The following is a 21,832-nucleotide window of genomic DNA, read 5'->3' on the forward strand; positions in this document are numbered from 1 at the left end:
CAAATGTTTTTTCATTGTCGTTTTTATTAACAAAGTATGTAAGTCTTCGAATTCTGCTCCTGCACCATTTCATTGGATAGATAATTCGTTCAAGCCTTATAATTTAAAAATCATAACTGAAAACAGTTTATGTAAATCTTGCTCGAAGTTGTGATTTTTTAATTAGCTTTTATCATATTTCTGTTAATAGGACTTCATCATTTTGCTAATACAATGTTCTACAAAATTTTGAAATAATCCATTGTTGCTCTGTGACTCAATCGCAACAAAAATAAATATGTAAATAACATTTATGTACGTATTTTTGCAGTAACAAATATGTACGTACAAAGTATTTGTTGCTTTATAATTTAAAAAAACTGTAATGTATTCTTCTTCTCGGAATTTATTTTCGTTTAGGTACATCAAATATTTAACCATTAATCATCCGATACCACCAAATTGTTTGCACAATTTAATAAAATAATAATACAAACAGTGCGTTGCTATTTACGTGTCCTCACTGTCTAAAATGACATTTCTCATCAAAATGTGCTTGGAGTGGGTAGATCCAACTTTTACGATTATTAGTAGCATAACTAACAATTACCAACTGAGAACAAAAAGTTGTAAAACCAATGGTTGTTAACGTGTCTATCTTTTTTAATCGACAAAACAGTGAAACCTCTCAATTAACAAGATGCCTGAGCAATTAATTTGTGGCAATCGATTTACTTTTGGAAAGGCATCTGAAAAATTCGTCGAAACAAATTGTTCCAACCTCGTGTCTCTTACATTTCTCGTGAAATGATAACGTTGAGATTTTGAAAGTGCAACATTGAGCAAAAAACGAATAAATCGATTCTGGTAAATAATCGAGTATAAAATTTGAGTCAAAGATGTGAAAATGAACACGATAAGTGTTTCGATCAAGCGTGAATTTTAATAAACAATTTCAAAAACTTATCAAAATTCAATTTGTTGTGACGGTGATGTTGGGAGAAAGTGCTTAACAATAAAACAAATATTAAACTTTTGATTTGTACAGAAACCTTGAAATAATCACAAACATTAAATTATTCATTTAGCCGTTTCTCAATCCATTATTTTTATATTTTTACGTTGAATTTTATTCTGTTCCGTAATGGTCGCGATTATTTTTAGACAACCAAATCAAGAGAAATGACGATAAAATCAGAACGAGAAAACTGACAAGTTCCATAAAAAAAAAATGCAAAGCTGCTTTTGATAACATCTTTAACGTAACTAAACAATTGTGTTATAATAGTTAAAAACGCATAACCGCATGCCCTTGATTCTTTGTTCTATTATTAAGTTATTCTATAATAAAATACACAACAATGCGTTAGTAAAACAATTCTTGAAATTAATATAAGTTGTGTACAATAAACAATCTAAGGATAATAATTTCGCAACGTGAATAACATACTGCGTCACTAAAGCAATAACATATATTTAAACGTATAATGTAATAAAATAGTACCATAACGAATAAAAGCAAGTTTATTAGAAATTTAAATACATATATTTTCGCTGTTGAAAGTATACAATTAATGCGAATGGACGTAGATAGGTACTCGTTATATATATTAAATAAATAATAGAAAACAAAATAATTGCGTTCCCAACAAAAATATTTGAATAATTATTATAGCAAAGTGTCCATTCCCAGACAGTAATAATATGGTTGTATAGCAACATGTCAATGAGGAAGAATATTCCTCATTATTCTGCATCACAATAAAACTTCCATGAAATCTAAACAACATCTCTTCTATTTTATTCGAGCGTGTCTTGTCTTTTTTCTTGACCAAAATACATATTCACTGGGTCTTATTTAAACTGATTTGACCTTGCCATATATAAAATAACAAAATTGTTAAGTGGTGTCGTGTTAACCAGCTGCATAACTTAATTACACAAAATTTTCGACATTTGTTGCGACTTCGAGTTCAGTGTGGTCAAGAACATTTTAAACTAGAGTGAAATTACATCCACGAAACTAGACTCCACGGGGATCGATAATAGTGTACCTACGGTTGTCCAATAAGTTTCACCTCGTTTATAATTAAAACCTGGGTTTATTTTAATATTTACGAGTGTAAGTGGAATAATTATCAATTGTAACATTTAAAATAACTTCCTTATCCATGGGTGAACGGTTTTACTCCCATTAAAATGTAGCATTCTACCCGAAAAAACTTTTACGACAAAATAGTACCCCGTTAAAAACCACACGAGTGATCTACACGTGCAAGAAATTTATACACAATTGTCAAACATTCCCGCTTTAATTTCCGATATTTACTGAATTTAATACTCCGATCCCCACTGTAATTCTAGAGTCGACAAATATTTCATTTTCGCCTCGACAAAATAAAACGAATTTATTTCCAACTTTAATACAATAATTTACAGCAAGGCATGATTAAATATGTACTCTAGGCGAGAAAACCATTTGGAATGTAAATATTTTTACACAACGTTATAACTTCGCTTTCACCAATAAACCTTACTACGAAGATGTAATATACAAATAACAAACTTTCCTTTATTATCTTAAATAAATAATATTATTTGTTTGACACCAGTCAACATAACTGAATTTTTATTAATTGGAAATTCATGAAATGTTTCCCGTTAACTAAAGTGTTAACTGGAACAGTATATATTTGTTATTCGACGAGGCAATAAGGGAAAATTAAAATGAATTTTTGTTACATTCCTGAATAACAAAAGCCCTCGAACAAACCGATCCAATTCTTTTTTCGATGTATTTAATGAATAAATAAGATAATCAACAACAATACGATGAAGCCGAAAATTCTATTCGAAACGGTTTTTATTTTATATTTTCATTCGTTTTAAAAACAACAGAGTCGCCTCCAGATATTCTGATGTATTATTTGTACAAAAATTAATAAACAACATTCCAAAACTCACCCTTTCTGCAGAGTTAAATTTGGCTGCTTTGCTTAAACATTCCGTTTGACACGAGTCGCGTTTAAAATATAAAAAATATAATTATGAAATAATAAACAGATAAAATTTAAAGGGAGAATCGCTGCTCTTCAAACAAAATTTTTGTTGAATTGTTTTTGTTCGTTTAATTTTTAATTGATTAATTGTCACTAAAGCTCAATATAAATAAATGTCAACACTAATCCTCATTAACGTGCCCCAAGTTAAACAACAAATTCAAACATCCTCGGAGTTTAACTGAGATAAAACAACGATCCACTTTAAAGAAATCTTTTAATGTCATTTACGCTTTTATTTTGGCACAGATAAAATAGATAAAAAATCCTACAAGTGCTCGTGTTTCTTTTGTAATTTACCGTTGTCGGCGAGTTACAAAAAGGATGTAAATAGTGTGTGGACATATTTAACTTTACATTCTTTATATAAATAAGATTATATTATTTAATATTTTATTGCACATTATGTATTTACACAACCAAATTATATTAGTCCATATTTACATACACGTTTCAGTAAATTAATTTATATGATCGTAGTGCACATATTTCCCAATTTTTTTATTTTCACTGAGCAAACACCGTAAAATAGTTGTAAAACACACCTCCGTCATCTAAACAAAACAAATAGAAATTTTTGTAATAAAATTTGGCTATTTACTTCGACCAGCACAAAAAATACAACAAAAATTGATTTAATTGGTCACGGTTTGGCTCGTAAAATGTTCCAAATAATAAAACGATTCCTTCCTTAAATCAACAAACTCAAAACGATTGTATTTGTTTAAATACAAGAAATACATTCTTGTAATTCCTACATATGTAATACAAATAAACAAAAGATGGCTCGTTGAATTGCAAATACGCGGCTGGGAACTTGTGGTTATTAAATTGCAATGGAATTGTAGAAACAAACAATTGTTGCATCACCATGAGTTCACCAAGTAATTTTTTATTCAGTATTAGCAACATTTAAAAAAATCATTTTATGAACGTCGCGTCAAAACGACAAAAGTGTACCGACTAATGGAACTGAAGTGATGTTCATTGTTTGTCAAATCAAAAGAAATTTTCAATATTACCTACGTTTGGCCGCCGTAGGTAATATTGTTTGCTCGTAGCAAATTAAATTTTTCAAAACCGATATTTCACACTTTACGACATCACAAACATGAGCACACCGATTTAGAAATAAATTCCCAGCACATATTTTGTGAACAAGATGGGTAGAAAAAAGAAGGCGTTTTAAGCTCTTTCAAAAAGACTTTAATGCGTGTAGTAAGAATAATAAATCGGGGAAATGGAAAGAAATTATTGTTAAAATGTAGAGAGATAGTTGCAATTGTATAAATGTGCAAACCGGAACACTCTATATGTAGTAGTCGCAAAAATAAACCCGGAACACCTTCGGCACAACATCAAGAAAAACATGGAATATTATTCCAAGACTCTGGAGAATTTTGCTTTAATACGGAGAAATCCAGATATAAAAACGAAAAAAAAAAATGTTACCCTCTGACCCTGATTCCATGCGACGCGAATGAACCAAAACAGATTCCCGCTAATGCATTTCGCGAACGGCGTTTCAGCACCGTCTTGCTGCAAGTAATTATAAGGTAAGTACATTTTTGAATGCGACAGAAAAACCTTGCATTTGGAGTGCGCACTCAAAAGTACAATGTAGGCTTAATTTAAAAGCTGAATAAAACAGCCGTCTGCAATTAATAACTCGGTGCCAGAATGAAGAGGAAAAAATATATCTATTATACGTAAGTTGAAATACGAAGGATGTATGCATAAAAATATGAACACAAAACACAAATGAATATCTAAAAATATCGGCCAACATCTCGTTTAAAAATACAACCGTGAAGCCGTCGAAAGGGAAACTCCTCTGCGGCTGAGTCGAGAGCATTTCTTGCTGTGATATCCCCCGCTGAACTGCCAGATGTCATCGTGCCGACCGCGTCTCTTTTGATACCCGCTTAGGTCAGATGCAATCGATAGATTTAAGTGCAATTCAGTTTAGCTCCCATTGATGTGCATGAATACGGGCTTTTTTTGTGGGGTGGATGGGGTCGAGCAACGTTACTGGCGTCTAGAATTTGTTACATCCCCCATAAAACGGGGACTCTTGCACTTACTTTAAAATTGTTTTATGCAGGTGACAAAAAATATATTGAAAATGTTATATTTTTATTTACAGCTCCACAACATTTTTTGTAACCAGTACTACATTCTGCAATATAAGGTCTACGCTTACAATTTTTATGCAGTGTTTTTTTTTTAATTTAATGTATTTAGAATCCGATGTACCTAACTTAATTTTGTTGAAGGTGACTTTGTCCCTAATATTTATAATCCAAAAGAAGAGATCAAAATCTGACTCCTCTTCTTCACTAAAAGTTGATAACATTTCATTGTTATTGAAATCCCCATTCCAACCCCATGATCTTAATGCCGAAGCATATATTTTGATTCTTAAATACAATTTGCTGATTTTATTTAACAATTAAAACTTTTGCTGCTATAAGGAGTATTCGATAATAGGAGCTATTTGGAAAAGCGTTTTTTCCTGTACTCTTAAGTATGTATGTTTAAGTAAAAATTAGGAAATTTAACTTTCCGTTAAAGTTTTTGTTTGGGCAAATTAGAAATAAAAAGATTATAACACAAAAGCTTGGATCATTTACCTGTAATGTATCAGAACTCTTTGATAACGATAAGCGCTATAATAAATGACATGAAATTGAAGAATTTCATGTGAAAAAATATGGACGTAGATACATATGTATAAAGAATTCCACATTTTATTCAAAAAGTTTTCTGTTAAATAAGGAAAATTTCATAATGTGGAAAAATTAAATACATAATTGCAAAATTTATATTTATCAGTAGATGTATAAAATGTTACATAAACTATAGCAAAACATTTACATTCACAACAATTATAAAAAAAATCATAGTATTTTTCTCGAATTATGTGTCTTTTTTATACTCTTTTAAAATGTTGAGGGGTACGGTATCAAAAATATAAATTTTTGGGAGCAATTTTCAATTTTTTTTTTTAAATAACCAAGTAAGTCAGCCACATAATTATAATAAAGGTTAAAGGTTCACCAACCTATTACTCAAATAATTGTAGCAATTTCTAAATTTGAAAAAATCCAATTTTCGCTAAATTCACTAACTAATCCTTTAGGAAAAAAATGATAATTCACAAATATTTACACGATATAGTAATTTCATTATAAAAAACTTTTTTAATTTTTTTACACCTGATCAACATTTTACATTAATTACATGGTAGAATTAAATATTTATTGAGATTGATAAATCAAATTGGAAAAATCAAGATTTTAAAGGTGCATCAATTTATTAAAAATTTCCAGGCAAGTTTAGAAATATAAAAACAAAAATACAAATTTCTTACCTCATTTGCATATGAATTGTATTTGTTTTATTGTTTCCATTTAAATTACAATCTTTTTTAAATATGTAATAACTTGAAAAAAACAATTGTTTAATCGCACAAGAAACCGTAAAAAAAAGAAAATTTACATTATAATTTCATTGTGTGCATTCAAATAAAAATACGTCAGCACAATCTTGAATATTTGTTGAAAATAAAACAATAAGAATATTAAAACAATCAACATTTACGCTGACCCATAATGGACGACTAAAAAATACCCAACCAATTGCATAAACTTCAATTGAGTAAAGCAAATGTGGTGAAGAATAAAGTATGGGACCCACTTTGATATTTTTGATGATACCTCCGCCTTTTTACCAGAAAATATTCCGTCGAAAAAATAGGGGATAGAAAAACATCCTTTTCATATTAAGCTTTTTTCACATTATGTTTCTACATTTTTACTGGTTATAAGGAAAGTTATCTTTCATCCACCGCTGTCCAAAATTTTTCACATACCTATAGGTTGATAAATAAATTGATTTTGTATGTAGTATGTATGTAGTTTCTTACTTTGTAAGCAGATACTGGACTTAAAACATATTGTTTTTGAACAATCGGAAAAAAAAATGGGTTTGCTCAATTTTTTTTCTTAAAACGAGCTTGCAGAAAGCCGCACTTACTGCTGAAGGATAATTTTTACACCCGCGTCAACACATATTCCTTGTGTTTCCCGCCATTTTTTAAAACTCCGCCATGCAAGACGAAACTGTCATGCGTCATTTGTTTCATGAAAAAAACATTGTTAAAAATCGCCATAAAATTGTAATTATTTTTTGGAGTAAAAATGAACTTAATTCGAGCGGTATTTTTGCGTCGGTGATTAAAAATTTCCTATATTAGATATGGGTTCGATCTGCCACCCTGTATATTAAAATGTAAATGGCATGTCTCCACAAAGTTGCCGAACAAAGTTTGTTAATATAAATTCTTGGGTAATTTGGAGCACGTGATGAAAATGTAAATAAACGCTGGTGCGCAGATTCCTGCGAGGCGAATGTTTTTGTTTTGATAGTTGTGCAGGCATTAGGACTTACCCGTTCCTCCTCGCGGATCATCTCTGCAATGCCCGGCTTGATCTCCATGTCGTCGGAGGACGCGTGGGATACCTGGGGCTGTTGCGGAAGCGGTAACGTCAGCGGCAAGGGTTCGGTCGAGACGGAAGAAGGCAACGGAGTCGCGGATGGAGCCGGTGACATCTCGACCGAAGGCGGAGGATCCGGAATTTCCGTGCTCGCACTCTCGGCGGGACTGCTCAGGCTGCTTCGCTCCCCGGAGGGCCTTCGTCGCTTCTTGACGCGCGGAGGACCGTCGCCCTCCGGCCGGGCCTCCCACTCGGCGACGTTGTTCGGCGTGGACGCCGACTTCAGCAGGGTCCTGGCGCTGGTGGTCAGCTCGCCGGTGGGCGCCACGATGTCCTGCTCTCCGTTGACGTCGGCCAGGCCGCGGATCTTCAGGCTCTCGGCCACCTTCAGCAAAGGGCCGATCTGTTCTTGGGAGACGTTTATCTCGCCCTTGTACATGAACTCTACGGCGGCCTTCAACTCGGGCCACTTGATATCCCTCATGATGACAATAGGGTGCTGGCAGGGGTTCTCGAAGAAGAGCGACTGGAAATAGGGGCTGCAAGCGGACAGTACCATCTTGTGCGCCTTGACGGAATGGCCGTCGCAGGCGAGGGTGACATCCACGAACGACTCGCTCTGCAGGAGCTGGTCGAAGACGTTGGTCAAGTTGGACTGGTAGTTGTTCCAGCGCAGGCAGAACTGCTGGGGGGAGCCCGTGGAGTGCTGCATTGCTGCCGACGGTGACCTGCAAGTCCAAACGCGGGGTTCACGACACGCACATACTTTGCAGTCCTGGCAGCGCAAGGGTTCAGAGTCACTGGGGGCGGCGAGCACGTGCACGTGTTCGGTAGCGTTTACGAACTCGAGGAGATGCGGCGACGACTACTACTCACACGACGACTGCAGCGGCAATACTGACACGATGGGTTCGGCAGGAGGGTCGAGGCCGCCTCCCGCGCACGCCTTACCCCCTCCATCGGTCGAGACCGCCCTCACCCCACCCATCCACCCACAAGACCGCGTGGCCACCGCGCGGCAATCACCGCCACGGCAGCCTAATTACGCCCGATACATCGACACCTGAACCCTTGGGCGCCACCTAAGCCGTCCTCACTTCTAATTCGTGGGATTATCTTCGCAACAGACAAATTAACAGCAGAAAAATACCAAGACAAACGACAATAATTGGAATCTTTTCGACATAACTCATCCCGCTTGCATTTTTCAGCATATTTTTGGAAAAAAAAACAACAAAAAACGTCATTTCAACCGTAACCGTCTATTTTAAGAATATAACACATCTATACCCATCAAAGTGTTTTGCCACTAACCTGTTCTACTTGGAAAAATTGTTTTTGTTTTTATCTTTAAAAAAAAAACTGTAATAATAAAAATTAAAGACAATTTATGTAAAACACAGAATTATTTTTAATTCATGGTCGTTTAGGCTTTTATCGCAATAATTAGCCTTAAAAGAAAAATAATCGACCATCAACTGCTGGAACAGCCCAAATTAATTTTATTAAACAGCCTCTTTAAAAACAAAAAATAATTATTTTTGGAAACACTTACGCCAGATCTGACAGTAATATTTTTTCTCCATTTCAGTACCTCTGAATATAAATTCAGTATTTACAACAAAAACTTTTAGTGTACCTACACATAACTATCTGCTCATTCTATTACCTAGGTATAGTGTGCACTCACTATAATAACAATAGAATGTGATTAGTTTTAGAAATCTAAGAAGCATCTTGCAGACACTTTTTAAGTTGTGCATAAATTTCACTGCTAAAGCTCATACTTATAGGTAATTCCATTTAAATAATATCATCTATCGGGGATAACGTTACTCTATGAAATATTTTTAACTTTTTAATCTCACCACAAACATTTTGTTAACTTTAATCTGCGTTTATTTTTGAAAATAAAATTTAATTATGGGAAGAGTTAGTTAAAAATATTTATCTCACGAGATTAAAACTTTACAACATAAAATTAAACGAAACATAGATATGTTATTCGCCTTTTTGGAAGCTAAATTATATAATTTCTAACGCATTTGTTGCAACAATTCTTAACAACAATTGACATATCTAAAATTTCATAGCTTTTGCAAAACGTTTCCAGTACTTTCTTTCTACATTTGAATATCTATAAATAGAAATTCTGATACATATTCAAACGATTAGGTAACTTAAAATCACAAGTATACAGTATACAGTACAGAAAACACTGCAAACAAATTGTATGTTTTTACACATGTTTAAAAAATATGTAAGAAGCTTGTCATCAGGATGATTAATCGAATTAATTTTATTCTGAATCCCAGAAATTGAAAATAAAACCTTTCCAATTTAAATAATCTAGGAAATTATGTTAGGTATAATAAGCTTACCCGGATTTTAAAAAATCAAATGTGCAGATAACTTTAACGCTAGTTAAAATAAGAAATGACTTTTCAGAAGCAATTAATTAATTCTGAATCAAGAAGGTAAAAGATGTCCATAAAATACATAGTACCGGGTGGGCAACAATAATTGTTTCAGTTGGCAATAAAAAAAATTATACGAAATTTTCAAGACTGTGAATGACTATTTCGGTTTGTGTTATTGACCTTATTGACAGCTTGCATACATTTCAAACTTAAGGGTCTTGGTTTTTGTAATCTTTTATTAATAAAATGGCTTTCTCGTTGAGACATGACATAAAAGTCACCAAAAGTCACCAGAATTTATTGCCAATTCAAACAGTAATTGTTGCTCACACGGTATAATCTGGTTCGAACATTTTTGTTAGGTCTCAATTTTATTAGAACTAGTGATCATCAAGTGCAGTGTGGAATAAAATGATTTACATCTAGTTACCTTTGCATTATCCTTGTAAAAATACGAAATGCCGCTCTACAAAAAAAAGGAAGCCTAACCTCAAAATATATATCCAAATTCCAAATGTGATTTATTGCGAAGGGATGATATGAATGCAAAGTTGAGATTGAAATTAAAAAGGAGCTAACAAAAGCAAGTCACAGCTAGTGTTGAAAGTGCCAACCAACGTTTGTTAATTCAATTTAGTAAATTGTAACAATTGTCAATTCGATTGACGACATTTATTGACAGAACTAACTATTAGTTCGGCACTTCGAAAAAAAGTAGAGCGGTACAGGAAAACTTACATGTGCAAAAATTCCAAAGGTAACTAGATGTAAATCATTTTATTCCACACTGTATTTGTCGAAGTGCCCCCAATACAAATATGTATGTAGATACAACAGAAATGCAAAAAGACCGAAAATGTCAATAAACAATGGTAGGTATACGTTTTGTTTTTTGAGCTGAGTAACTAAATTTGGTAACTTTAGTAACTTTTTTGTTGGCATTTATGCTTTCATCACTAGACGTGGATCCCATTTCCCCTGAATCTCCAGTTTAAACGAAGTTTTTCAAAAATGTGTGTATTTTATGTTAACTATTGCAAAGTAAGTTTATACAGGTTCATTATAGAGTTTTTCAAAACTTCTTCATAGATCTTGTCCGTTTTTCTCAATAGATTTATGAAAACGTTTAAAAATACAGTGTTCTGTTTCTTTTGTATTTTTTGAGCATTTTTCAAAATAAGTTCAAATTGACGAATTTGAATTTGCGATAATTCAATGCGACAAAAATAAAATCCCTTTCAGTTACCTACTCGTTTACTCATTTCACCAAAACTTTACGTAAAAATTAGGTAGATAAGTACAGATTACCTACCTAAACAAATATTAGGTACCTAAGCTAAAAGAATGCATCCGAATAATTGAACAAAACAAAATGTATTGAAATTTTTTATAATATACTGAAAATGATTATGAATTTATGACTGTTATGGCACTTCTATTCTGGAATTGTTTATGGTGTTGCATTCAGTGCACTGCAATAAAAACATTATGAAAGGGTACAGTATAGACGGTGAAATATTATTATGACTTGAATTCAGAGTTTATATTTTAATAGGAATCTGTAATGTACTAATCTTAACAACCCTCCATCATGAGTTGTAGGGTTAAAATCATATTGTCGTCGGCGAAGCTCTATAAATACTTTTTCATTTCAGGACGTACACTTAATTTTGTGTAATTGTTGATGTGGTATTTACTGTACTTCACTAAAGTCGGGTTGCTGAACAGATATATGTGTAGTATGTAGTAATAAAATAAAATGGCGCAGGGCCAGTTGCGCAGAATGGTATACGCCGAAACCTGTTTCACAATGAAGCAGGTCTGGTATTGTTCTTATTAGAACTTGGTGGGATTGATTAAAGATGAAAAAAATGTTGAAGTCACTGACCTGCAGAATTCTCCATTTCCCCGTACTCTACTGAGGCAATAATTTTACATTATATTGTGAGAATTGTGTAGAATTTGAATTTTGTACTCGTACACACGTTATGCTGAAGGTGATGTACTTTGAAAAAATTTAAAATAGATTCTTTGTCGGCAACGGAGAAATACTTCGACGGTAGTTTTCGACGGAGGGGAAAAATAAATCCAACAAAACATTTTTACAATTTTTAATATCAACTACTTGTACGTACTTTTAAACAAATAGAAAATCAAAAGCCTTGAAAAGGATCCTTTTGTGATATGAATTGTAAAATTTAAGTTCATACTGTGAAAGCGAAGTTAAGCTTGGATTGTCTTTGGGAGAATGCCATGCGGTGGTCATGACGTAGTTTTTGTCGGTGTATATCAGGCTTTCTAGAACGTGCGCACTTTTTGAATTAGCCAATCGCAAGCTGCTGTATAAAAATCGCGGGCACTAGAGGGCGGTTTTATTATTACCATACATATATCTTTTGGTCGATTCGAGTATAGATCACACTGATAATCCAAAGTGGATTGTAGGTCCACCTACTAAAATTATGATTCAATTTCAACGTTTCGTATTTAACATGGACTATAGACGCATCCTTTCGTATCTCAAAAAAAAACTCTCCAATTACACACCGGTAAATTGTAGATTTCCCCAAAACACGAAGATGATAATTTCATGAACAAATATCATCTTATATAATCTAAAACACCTCGAATTGTTTGGTAACCTAAAATTCAGTTCTGTCTACCAATACAAAAATTTCAACTTCTAAATACATATAAACATTGCATTGCATATAATGCAGATGACCTTCCTTTAATAGTTTCCTGCTATGCATAAACTGAATAAGAATGTGTAATACCTCAAGTTACATTTTGATATATCCGTTTGATAACTGCTTTTCACACTGACTTCATTAAGGCTGAATTTACAACAAAATCACATTTGATGTGCTGTTTTTGCAGCACTGTCTACACCTCGTTATCTGTACTTCCATTAGTTATCTGCCTATGAGCTATTTCTTTAAAATTATTTTTCCTATTTTTATTAGTGTCACCAACAACAAGCTATATATCGTAAAACGGAAACTATGATTTGACTACATCTCAGATGATGAAGATATCGTAGATATATCCTCGCAAATCATTTTATCATCTCAAAATGTGCTAATACGTGAAAATGAAATATGTAAAGATTTGAACAAGTAAAGCAATGTCAAAATAAAGCTTTACTCTGTATCGACATTTTAAAACTGTTAGTAAGTACACGAGGTAACGTAGATATCTCTTATGTAAAGAAAAAAAGCGGCTGGTCTATTTTTGGCACCGAAGATAGATATTTTATCAAACAGCGATTGTGATAAAGATACAAACTTTAATATAAAACTAGGTTTGTTCGTGGGTCCAAGAGAACTGCATAGAATTCGATGACACAGGTGGTTTCTATTGTATTGTAAAGGGAGAAAAAAGAAGAAAATGGCAGGCAAATTGGTAAAGACCGACCAAAAGAACTATGGTTTCCTATAGCTGAATTTTACCATCATCTATCCCGGTTATTTTGGGAAAAGTAACCAACTGGTGTATGTATTTCTTATTTGACAAATTTTCAACTTTGTTATGGTAATTTCTGTTAAATCTTAAATAAAAAGCAAATTTTAGCTGTCTGGTAGACTTATCAATGTTAAATTTGTTTCTTCATCTTATGTTTTTCAACGCTGAAGTCACAGAAAAAAAAACTATGGCCCCCTCCCCCGAAATCTATATCAACAAACAGACATGTGTTTGTTTATGTAAATAATATCTTTTATCTGTGAAATGATGTAGCCAAATATCTGTCTAACTTTCATACAGAATCTACCTTACTAAGTAATGGTTTCCCAGTGATGCCGCGGTCGTCGATGTGTAAGTGCTGACGTTTCGCTAGCCATGCTGGTATACTCCGTACTCTGGTAGATTGCACGTTTTTTGACAGAAGACAGACACAGAAACCGGTTTGGCGGGAATTAATCTGCAGGGATACAATGGTTTTCTACATAACGTGAAACAATTGAGATGGAGAGTTTAGTATTTTTCACTGCTTTATGTTTTGGAACTAGAATTTAAAAACGTGCAATCTATCACCGTACGGAGTATACCTAACTTCTTCAGAGCAGGTCTGACACTCCAATTCGCGACAAAGGGCGCGAAGCCTGCATTTTCTCATCTACCTCACTAATTTAGCATATTCATTAGTTCATTACCAAATGTACATAATCATGTAACGGCTAATTTTGACGATAAACTCAACCCATATAGAAACCGAATCCAATGTTAAACATACAATCATGATTTGAATATCGCATGCAATTTAGTTGAGAAAAATTCAACTGCAGATCTGCAAATCATCGTGTTGTATGAAGAATGATTGAAAGGATCACAACAAATATGTAGAAACAATGGGGAAAAAATATAAAAAAAAAAAAGTTGACAATTAAAGGATCATAGACACCAAATGATCATCTTGAAGGATAATATAATATCAGTCACTATTAGGAACAAAATAGGCCAATAGTAAAATGGTTAATTATGCAACATGTGTTATAATTATAAAGCACTGCTTTTTTACAAACGTGAAGTTTACGCACACGAGAGCAGCAAGTGTTCTAATCCCACATCTACATTTTGTTTTATACAGAAGTTGCATACCTATACAATTTTCTTAAACATCATTATCTCTGAAAAATAAAACGATCTGTAACTTTTTTTTAAAGTGGTGACACAATAGTAATTTATTATACGAGTTTTATAAGACACTATTTTGTCGCACGCGTTTTTTAGAGCACGAGGAGTGCAGCGACGAGTGCTATAAAGCAAACAAGTGCGACAAAATGGCTTATGAGACGAGTATAATACAATATTTTCTATTTTGCCCCTTAAATTTAAAAAAAGTTCAAAACATAATGCTAGGAAAATTATATTTGGCAAATATAAGAGTTGGTAACGCTGGTAAATAGACGAAAAATTGTAAGTTCTGAATTTAAAGTGTCGTGAAGTGCAGTGATTACGTAGCAACAACTCACTATGAGTCACTGCCAACATTAAAAATTTAAGCAAATGTGAAACGCGTATCGAAAAGAGCTCCTTTTCGAAACCCGTTTGAGTGACCTTTCAGCAACTATCCATTATTTCGTTTGGTAAAAATTAATTTGGTGAAACATTCGCTTATTCAGAAATGTAGGTACATCAAATACAAGGTCTCCTTTGTGTTGAAACATTTATTTTTCAAATACAAACTGCAGTTTGTTGTGGACTTTTTTCTTTTCCTGGTAGAAAATATTTCTATTTCACGTTACAAACTACAATTACTTCTGTTGTAAACAACATTTAGATATGTGAACAACATTCATTAGGTATTAGAGGTAAAATTCACATCTTTTTAGTTGTTGGTTCAGAGTGATTAAAAAAACATATTATAATGTATGTATCTATGCATTTCTGTTGAACATATGATTTGTTGCTTTCATAGGATATTCATTTATTTCTCCTCAAAGTTGGCGTTGAAGAATCGATTGTGAACGCACCATTCGTCAGTCTGTAAAAACAGACAAACAACGCAAAAAGTGAGGTTAGATTTAGACACCTGATCCGTGATCTGTAATCCGTTGTGCATTCACAATCGACTCTTCAACACAAATTTTTTAGGAGAAATTTAAATGAACACCCGATATAAAAATGCAGTAAATCCGCCATCTTCGATGTTAACGACTGCGGCTAACGTGAAACCAGATCGACCGTATTAATTATTAGCTTCAATGTATCAAAATTTAATTGAAAAAGTGTCTCATTAACAAATGCTTTAAAACAGGTTGTTTTTTATAGCTCCTTCATTAAATTCTGATGAGAAATATTATTATAATTAAAATTATGTTTAGTGTGTTTGCTGAAAGAAAAACAGGATCGTGGGCACGCATTTTAATAACTTATCGATTATTTAACATATAAATTACGCTGTAAGATATTTTGTAATTAAAATGTGAGATAAAAATCTTCTTTAATGGCCCATAAATGATATTTTTGTCAACCGAGTACTTAGTTGAAAATTTAATCGTTGCTATAAAGAACGCAAAATTTATTATTACAACCATGAAGTAATTGCATAAATTAAAATCTACAATATGGGTTACCCCGATATACGCTGCACAGGCATTTATGAATATAAATAACAGAATGGTCTATTCTAACCGCCCTTCGTTTAATGGACCCCAAGAATTAAAAATACGTATAATAAATTCAAAGAATTGTATTGTTACCACCACATTTACAGCTAAACAACTCAAATCTAGAAGTATAAAAAAATTCGTGTGAATATATTTACGTATTCTTTAAGAAATTAAAAAAAATCTAGTGGTAGTTAATTCAAATTTCCCAGTTGAATTGAATATTTCTGACGAACATTAAGCATAAACATTTCCAGTGTTTAGATTTAAAGACAGGAAATATTTTGAATTTATTTAAAAAATCTCTAAGCTTATACATTTTAATGGACATTAATCGATGTCACCTCAGCTAAAAAAAAATTAATCTGATCAGTCCATTCAAACAACGACTCGACCATAGTCGCTATTCGAAATTTTATGTTAAACGGTGATCAGTAAACATTTATTCACACATGACCGTGTGGAGATAAGAATGAATCTATGCAATATGCAACGAACTGATTAGAAACAACACTACACAAATTCTTTCACGTCTTTGTTAAAACTACCGCACAATAAATTTAAAAAGCGCACTATTAAAATCACATTTAAATAAAAACAAACTTTTCTCTTTTGTTGCTGCAAATGGTAAAACAATAACAGTAATAAAATGAAAAAGTCGGTTTGAGAATTTTAACTTCTTCGACTTCCGGTACGTGCGGAGGGGACACAATAATAACATAAATTTTTATTACCACGATAGTTTAACATATGTATGTAAGTCATTCTCTGGTCCTTCACACCTGTACCCTCTGAAACGATTTAAATATAAAAAAAATAATAATATTGCTTATTTCCGGTCAGACGAAGAATTTGTTAAACAGCACCATTATTTAATTATGGAGATTTTATGATGAATTTGTTGAGATAAGAATCTAATCTGATCCAAAAAAAAGTTTATTTAAGAGTTCACTTCCGCCGTACAAAAACATACGTCAAAAGCACTAATTACTTTTCTCTTTGCTCACTAAATTATTATTCATGTACCTATACGCTAGAGTTAATATTGTCAAGAGGTTATTAACGCTAATGACAACAGTCTGATGACAGCAAACTGGTTGGTGTTGTTAATGTTTCAATAAATAAATATAATACAAAAAAAACGATGTTACCAGAATCAGCAACCAGTTGTTTTGTTACTGCGATGATAAATAAGTTGCCAAAATGTTACATGTTAGTTGGATGTTGAGTGAAACTTGCAGACCGAATGGAAAATGATAATTAGATGTCCATCTGAACGTCTCATTTTATCTCGACCGAGTGGTTGGTTTTTTAGAGTGGTAATGTAATAATTAACGATGGTTCGTTCGACGGCCAACGAAAGAACATTTTAATAAGAGCAATAAAATCAGAAAAGACTGTTAAACAATATTCCGTGTGTTATTATGTCTGTAAAAATAATAGAGTTTAATGAAGGTGACAGTGCTGCTTCTACAAATTGAGTGACTCGCATTTTTAAAACAACAGTCAATTAGCATCTCCACTGGACGAGGCGTTGTTTTAACTAAAAGTAAATGGTTTTTTGGTTGGCCTCGTTAAAATAATTCACGGCTTTGCTTTATTTTCGTTGTTTTTCTTACGACGCTAAAACAGACCGATGGGAGTTTGCTTCCACGATTTTTTCTCTTCATTCCCGTCGATGTATTTCTGGAATACACTTTTGTTAACGCGCTTTTTTAAACAAGCAATCACACTCGTTCGGACTAGATCGATACAGCTGCACGGAGACATATTCTTAACCGGAAGCAAGATCCGTGAAATAAAGTTAAATTATGGAGATATTTATATGGAAGAGCAGATGTAGAATTAACCGAATCCCGAGATCTGCACAACTAATATGAAATGGTGTAACGCCATCTACAACTAATCTTCAACTAATTGAATTTGCTAGATTGCTTTGCTCGATAAAATATACATTTACCTAGCACTTGGCTCCATGTAATTCCGAGGTTATCTGAACCTACCCTGCTTCCAACTTAGTTATAAGGTGCGTTTTTACTTTTGCATTTGCTTAATTTATCGCTCGACAGTTTCTCCCACCTAAACTGAATAAACCACCGATAGCCAAAAATGAAAGACAAAAAACTTTATAAGATCTTTACTAAACCCAGATGAACCACGTTGTTGTTGCACGATACCAACATCACGCATCACAATGACAAATTTAAATTTAACATTGTCCCAATTTAAAATGTTTGCAAACAGTTGTGGGTTTGTGAATGAGCCAACAGCAAAATTTCAATTCGGTCTCAACTGATTAACGTTTCAACTCTTTGCAAAGTTGTTACAAAACAACAATCTCAAAAAAGATGGTTTCCAAACGAGCTACTACATATTTTCCTGTTACGTTTAATGTTGTGTAATTTTGAGTGAAGAGTTAATTTTGAAAATGTGCTGTTGACGCGATCACAACGTTCTTCGAGTGATAGTTACGAAGACTGGAACCAGTAAAATATAGAAATGTGGCGTCCGAAAATAACCAACATCAATTTGGAAATAATAACATTTTTATGTTCCCACATACCGTATAAATAATTATTATAACGAAAAGTATTTAAGCGCTTGAATTTCAAAAGCACTCGTAAAGCATAAATTCTTGAGATGCAGGAAAGCTGCTTTTCGCCACAAGACACGTGTTCAAAAACTACTATAACTTATTATAGATTGATTATAGCATGACGTCGTAAAATATTCGAGTAAATGTATGAAAATAAGAAAACAACGATCGGTTACGAATAAAGATTAAATATTATAATGGTTTAATTCAGTCGGATATGCGCATAAAAGCACGTCTCGCGCGTTATATTTGGATTCTTTACTGCACAAATATTTTTATTATTGGAAAATAATGTTGGAAATAAATTTTATTATTGTACCTACTAATCGGTTGAAAATAGAAATACATAAATACACAAGATCGAATCTTAAAAGTCTAGGTCAAAAAGGTCTTCCATGAGCAACTCTTGTTTAGTCTTTTGTTCACCAAATACATACATTGTTCGCACAATGTTGCGACATGTTTTAATCGACGCCGAATTCTTACTACGAAGAAAATTAGTGTGTGATGACAAAAGACTTGAAAAACAACCCCACATTTTTGTACTAATTGTCAAAAAATGGTATTTATTAATTAGGTACATATTTATTATTTACATTGTCGTGACGAAAGGTTGCAAAACAAATACCTTTGAATTTGTTACAATAACAAAATTTAAACATACGTAAGAATATTTGAATAAAATATACATAATAACAATATACTGCTTAGGCAATAATTGAAAAGATAAACGAAAATATAATGCTTGTTAAAACATGTCTAATAATAAATATAAAAATTTCATGTTTACCCAAGTCATGCCCGAATCCTAAGACACATTTACATCAAATCGATGAAAACTTGTATTGTTAATTAGTTAATTTACACTGATGAGTTTAATTTAAAACTGGCGGAAGTGTAAAAGAGATATTAGGTATTTTCTTTTTTGCATCGCTGTCAGTCACGTCCAAATTGTCCAAAATTGAATCAATAAACAAACAAATTAACACCAGCATTTCTCCACTCAAAAATGCAAAAACCTCAACTTTCTGTGATTTGAGCCTGTCGCATCACAATAATTTTCGGAGAAACGATTGTTTCCCAATTGAGCTAGGACATGGAAATCGAATCGAAAGATCTCGTGTTTGGTGCATTGATTTCTACGCCGACAAAATGACAATTAAGTGATTTCGAACTTCTGATACGCACCCTGTAATTACTAAATTATAATTAAGCCATATTCATAGAAATTTAATAAATGACAGTATCTACGTGAAGACGGGCGTGTTTAATTAGAACCCATGCAGAAAGGGACACGAAAATCGTCGAAATTATAGGTTGCGACTTGACATAAAAATGAAAGAAAATGGTCAGAGGTGTGCATCAATATTAAAAAGTCTTTCGTCGGCGACAAGTACGAGTGTATAGTGTCGTCGTCTTAATCTTGTCAATAATCTTGTTGTCTAGGTGGTGTCGTGGCCACTTTCACTCGCTAATTTCAAAGTTGAGACGAAATCCGTCTCGCGCCGTTTTAATGTTATGCACATGTTACACGAGCACTCGTTTTCTTTGTGACTTCAAAGAGGAAAATGTCTCATGAATAAGTAAAGCGGCGACTTTCTTAGCGGACAGATAATGTATGTGCGAATTAAATCCTAAAGAACAATACGAACGGGGTAGTTTATTAAATAAATGATTAAGATCGGCATAAAGTCGGTGCCGATAGAGGACGTAAAATTAGCGTCTTTGGAGTGTACTTTAAACAGCAATGTTAATATTGAACAATACATCCAAGGCACCATTTCTCAGGCCATTCTCAAACAATTGAATTATTTACCGAACGGATTGGCATAGAAGAGCGAGTTCTATTCAAATTGCACCTTTAATATTGCATAAATGAAGCGAAATAATTCATAAGTTTGTAGTCTGCGCGTTTAGGGTTATTTACAATGCACAAGGAAATATTTATGATCCTCTTCTTGAGGAAGGATTGCCCGTGTTGTCTTATTGCCGAGTTTGATTCCTCCCGTTAACTATTAATGCAAGGACTCCAGCAATTTGTTAATGCATTAGCCTCATGTCTATTCAACAGAAGCGCACCTGATGAACTCACACGAACCGCCTGCAAATGCAAAAAAACAAAATATTTACTAAACCTCGTCTACTCATTAAGACTTCAAAAAGTGGGTCTCGAAGTACCGTCTTAAAACGCACCCTTCCCGTGCAGCTGTGGATCAAGAAAGACCAATTATCAAACAGTCCCATTAAAAAAATGGTTGCTGCTGGACCATCTGTTCTATTTGTGAAACACAAGTAGATCGCTGCTATTGGGAATACAACAGAATACAATCATTGACGTGTTTCATGGATGAGTTTAGGGATTACGGATATCAAGTTTATCATAATTTACCGCTCCCTGTGCTGCATTTAGAAAAAAGAAATCCAATTTCACTGATCTATTATCTTATCAATCGTCGATTTCTCGCGTTCGATCTGCGACCGCGACGGCTTCGTCTGTCACTTCTTGCAACATTTATGACGAGCCTCCGTCACGAAAATAAAACGCGGTGACTAAATCAAATTTTACATTTAGAAGAAACCTGTATGCACGAGACGATTAAAATATTTTTAAAAGCGGAGCCAAGTATGAGGCGGCCCATAAATATTTTAATTATAAATAAATACCAGACAAACTAAAAATAAAATGTAATTTTTAAGTGCATTGCACTCGTGTTTTTCATATGAATGCATGCAGAGAGACGCTGGTGTACGTTCACCGGCCGTGGAACGTTACTTTGTGAAATAAGAAATGGAATAAAGAAAATTGTTATTTTGTCGTGGCATAAATAAGAAATGAAGAGTGCAGCTTAAAACGGGATTAGTGTTATTACATCTTGATCGATACCTACGCCATTCCATTACTTGTGTAAACTTTAAACCTCAGATTCATCTATTATTTAACACGTGATTTGATATCGAAAGCAATACGCTCACCGTCTTGTTAAAATTGGAGCTTTGGCATTACACGGCTTCCGCCATTTTCTGCACAGGAGGAATTTCGCATTAACAACGTCGTTTGACATACCCACCGACCTATTTATTATTTATTTTAAAGCAGAAAAAAGAGAGGCCGCAGAATGCAAGCTCCGAGGTATTTATACTGTTGTTTCTTCGTACGATTCAGGCTTAA

At 33.5% G+C, this 21,832-nt stretch overlaps 1 protein-coding gene across 3 annotated transcripts in view; it reads right to left on the reverse strand.

The window, feature by feature from the left end:
- LOC138141449 (protein bric-a-brac 1-like) overlaps positions 1-21,832 on the reverse strand; it is a 289,292-nt gene that overhangs the window by 185,891 nt on the left and 81,569 nt on the right. For 2 of the 3 annotated variants that reach the window (XM_069062164.1, XM_069062162.1), the window contains exon 4: positions 7,491-8,265. In XM_069062164.1, coding sequence (XP_068918265.1) covers positions 7,491-8,249 — 759 coding nt within the window. In that variant the 5' untranslated portion in view covers positions 8,250-8,265. Of the gene's footprint in view, positions 1-7,490; positions 8,443-21,832 lie in introns of those variants that run through there. The other variant, XM_069062163.1, reaches the window with a different exon arrangement.

Source organism: Tenebrio molitor, chromosome 1 (genome assembly GCF_963966145.1).
Source record: "Tenebrio molitor chromosome 1, icTenMoli1.1, whole genome shotgun sequence".
In the NCBI taxonomy this organism is placed as follows: Eukaryota; Metazoa; Arthropoda; class Insecta; order Coleoptera; family Tenebrionidae; genus Tenebrio; species Tenebrio molitor.